This window comes from Scomber japonicus, chromosome 14 (assembly GCF_027409825.1).
Source record: "Scomber japonicus isolate fScoJap1 chromosome 14, fScoJap1.pri, whole genome shotgun sequence".
Classification (NCBI taxonomy): domain Eukaryota; kingdom Metazoa; phylum Chordata; class Actinopteri; order Scombriformes; family Scombridae; genus Scomber; species Scomber japonicus.
This window is the reverse complement of record NC_070591.1, coordinates 2894411-2896370: the sequence shown is the minus strand read 5'-3', so window position 1 is coordinate 2896370 and position 1960 is coordinate 2894411. Positions and strand designations below refer to the sequence as shown.

Genomic DNA, 1960 nt, shown 5'->3' with positions numbered 1-1960 from the left:
GCAAAGAAGAAATAATCAAAATAACCCCGTTGCACTTCCGGGGGGCAGAATATGGCCCAAAAAAACGTTTCACTTCATATATATATATATTTTTTGCGATCAATGTTTTTTTTTTTTGTCGTTGTTGATATTTACCATTTTATTATTTGCCCTTAACATCTTTGTGCGTCCTCGTCCCGGTGCCATCCACTGAGAGGGGGGTGGGGGGTGGGGGGGGGGAGGGAGGAAGAAGAGGGGAGTTCAGTTTAGGAAAGCGTTTGGAGTCACCCTCTTTTGATGGGACAGCACACCGGGAAACCCGGCGGACACACCGGGGGAGAAAGCCGGTAGAGAGCTGTTTCTGAGCGAGTCTGACAGCAGAGACTGCGGGGAGCTGCCGGTGCCAAGGCCGCCGTACCCCGGTGCTCCCTGCTGGAGATGAGGCGGAGGCGGTGGCCCTCCTCCTCCCGGTTGCCCCGGTGCAGCCGAAGCCGTGTGTTGGGTCCCTGAGACAAAATACCCGGCAGTCTGACCGGACAGCAGCCCGACCGGCGACGTGCTCATCCCGTAACTGTTCGTCAATCCCCCGCCGAGGATGGAGCGACCCAGATCCCCGTTACCGAGCTGCTCCACCGCCGGCAGCAGCGACCCGTAGCCGGCCGCCTGGTTCAAAAATCCGGGTGAGGATCCGTTGTAGTGCGGGTGATGGTGGTGGTGGTGGTGCAGGGAGAGAAACGGAGAAATCTGCCAGTACAGCGGGTTGTTCGCACGCTCGTTAATCCCCAAACCGAGAGGCGCAAAACGCAGCCCTCGCTTCATCGCCAGCTTGCCCCGGGAGGTGGCGGAGCGCCGGCGGAGCTTCCCGGTTGTCCCGCCGATGAAAACGTCATCGCTGCTCGGGTCCAGCATCCAGTAGTTGCCCTTTCCCGGGTCGTCGTAGTGTCGCGGCACCTTCACGAAGCACTTATTGAGGCTCAGGTTGTGCCGGATGGAGTTCTGCCAGCCCTGCTTGTGCTCCCGGTAGTACGGGAAGTTTTTCATGATGAACTCGTAGATGCCGTTAAGCGTGAGCCTCTTCTCGGGACTCTGCCTGATCGCCATCATGATCAAAGCGTTGTAGCTGAACGGAGGCTTGTCATATTTCCCGTTTTTCCCGCTACTATTATTATTATTGCCGTTATTATTCTGCTCCGGTGTTGCCTTGGCGCCCCCTCCTCCTCCTCCTTCTCCTCCTCCTCCTCCTCCTCCTCCGCCCTCCTCCTCCTCTTCTTCCCCCTGCTCCTCCTTGCCCGGTTTCTCCTCCGGTGGGTCCAGCGACTTCTCAGAGTCAGAACCCGGAGAGGGAGAGAGAGTCCCGGGGATGCCGGTGACAGAGGCTCCGGTGGCGGCAGCAGCAGCCGGGTCCGATCGGTCGCACTTGGAGGGCAGCAGGAGGCTCTTGATGCTGAAGGAGGAGGACCGGTGGACGGTCGGCGGGTCTTTTACATCCTCCATGCCCGGTGGCAGGTCGGTCTCCCAAAAAAAAAATAATAATAATACGAGGAATAAATAATAATAATAATAATAATTAAAAAATAAACAATAATAATAATAACAACAACAACTCCAAGCTCGTCCACCCTCCGTTATCCGGTCTGGAAACGAAAAGAGAGACAGAGAGAGAGGAGAGACAGAGAAAGGAGGGTCAGGATGAGAGATGCATGGATGGAGGAGTGGAGAGAGAAAAAAGAGACAGACAGAGAGAGACAGAGAGAGAGAGAAAGAGAGAGAGAGAGGGGGAGAGAGAGAGAGAGAGAGAGCGTGGCTTGGATGTGGAGAAATTAGTAATTAAGGAGGTTCCGACTCGCAGCTACATCACGGAGAGGAGGAGCTTCTACAACTTGGTGATTTTGACAACAAATCCTCTTTTCTGTTCCTTCCTCTCCGTTCGTCTCCAACCGGGAGTCTCCGCCGCCGCCGCCGACCTTTCACTGTCTCCAAC

At 55.4% G+C, this 1960-nt stretch overlaps 1 protein-coding gene across 1 annotated transcript; it reads right to left on the bottom strand.

Annotated features, from left to right (window-relative positions):
• Positions 1-240: 240 nt before the first annotated feature.
• Positions 241-1473, bottom strand: foxg1b (forkhead box G1b). The gene has a single exon (XM_053333377.1). The coding sequence runs from the start codon at positions 1471-1473 to the stop codon at positions 241-243; it is 1233 nt and encodes a 410-aa protein (XP_053189352.1).
• Positions 1474-1960: the final 487 nt, after the last annotated feature.

Excerpts from the sequence above, each read along its gene's own strand:
- foxg1b (XM_053333377.1), bottom strand. The coding sequence starts at position 1,473 with ATGGAGGATGTAAAAGACCCGCCGACCGTCCACCGGTCCTCCTCCTTC.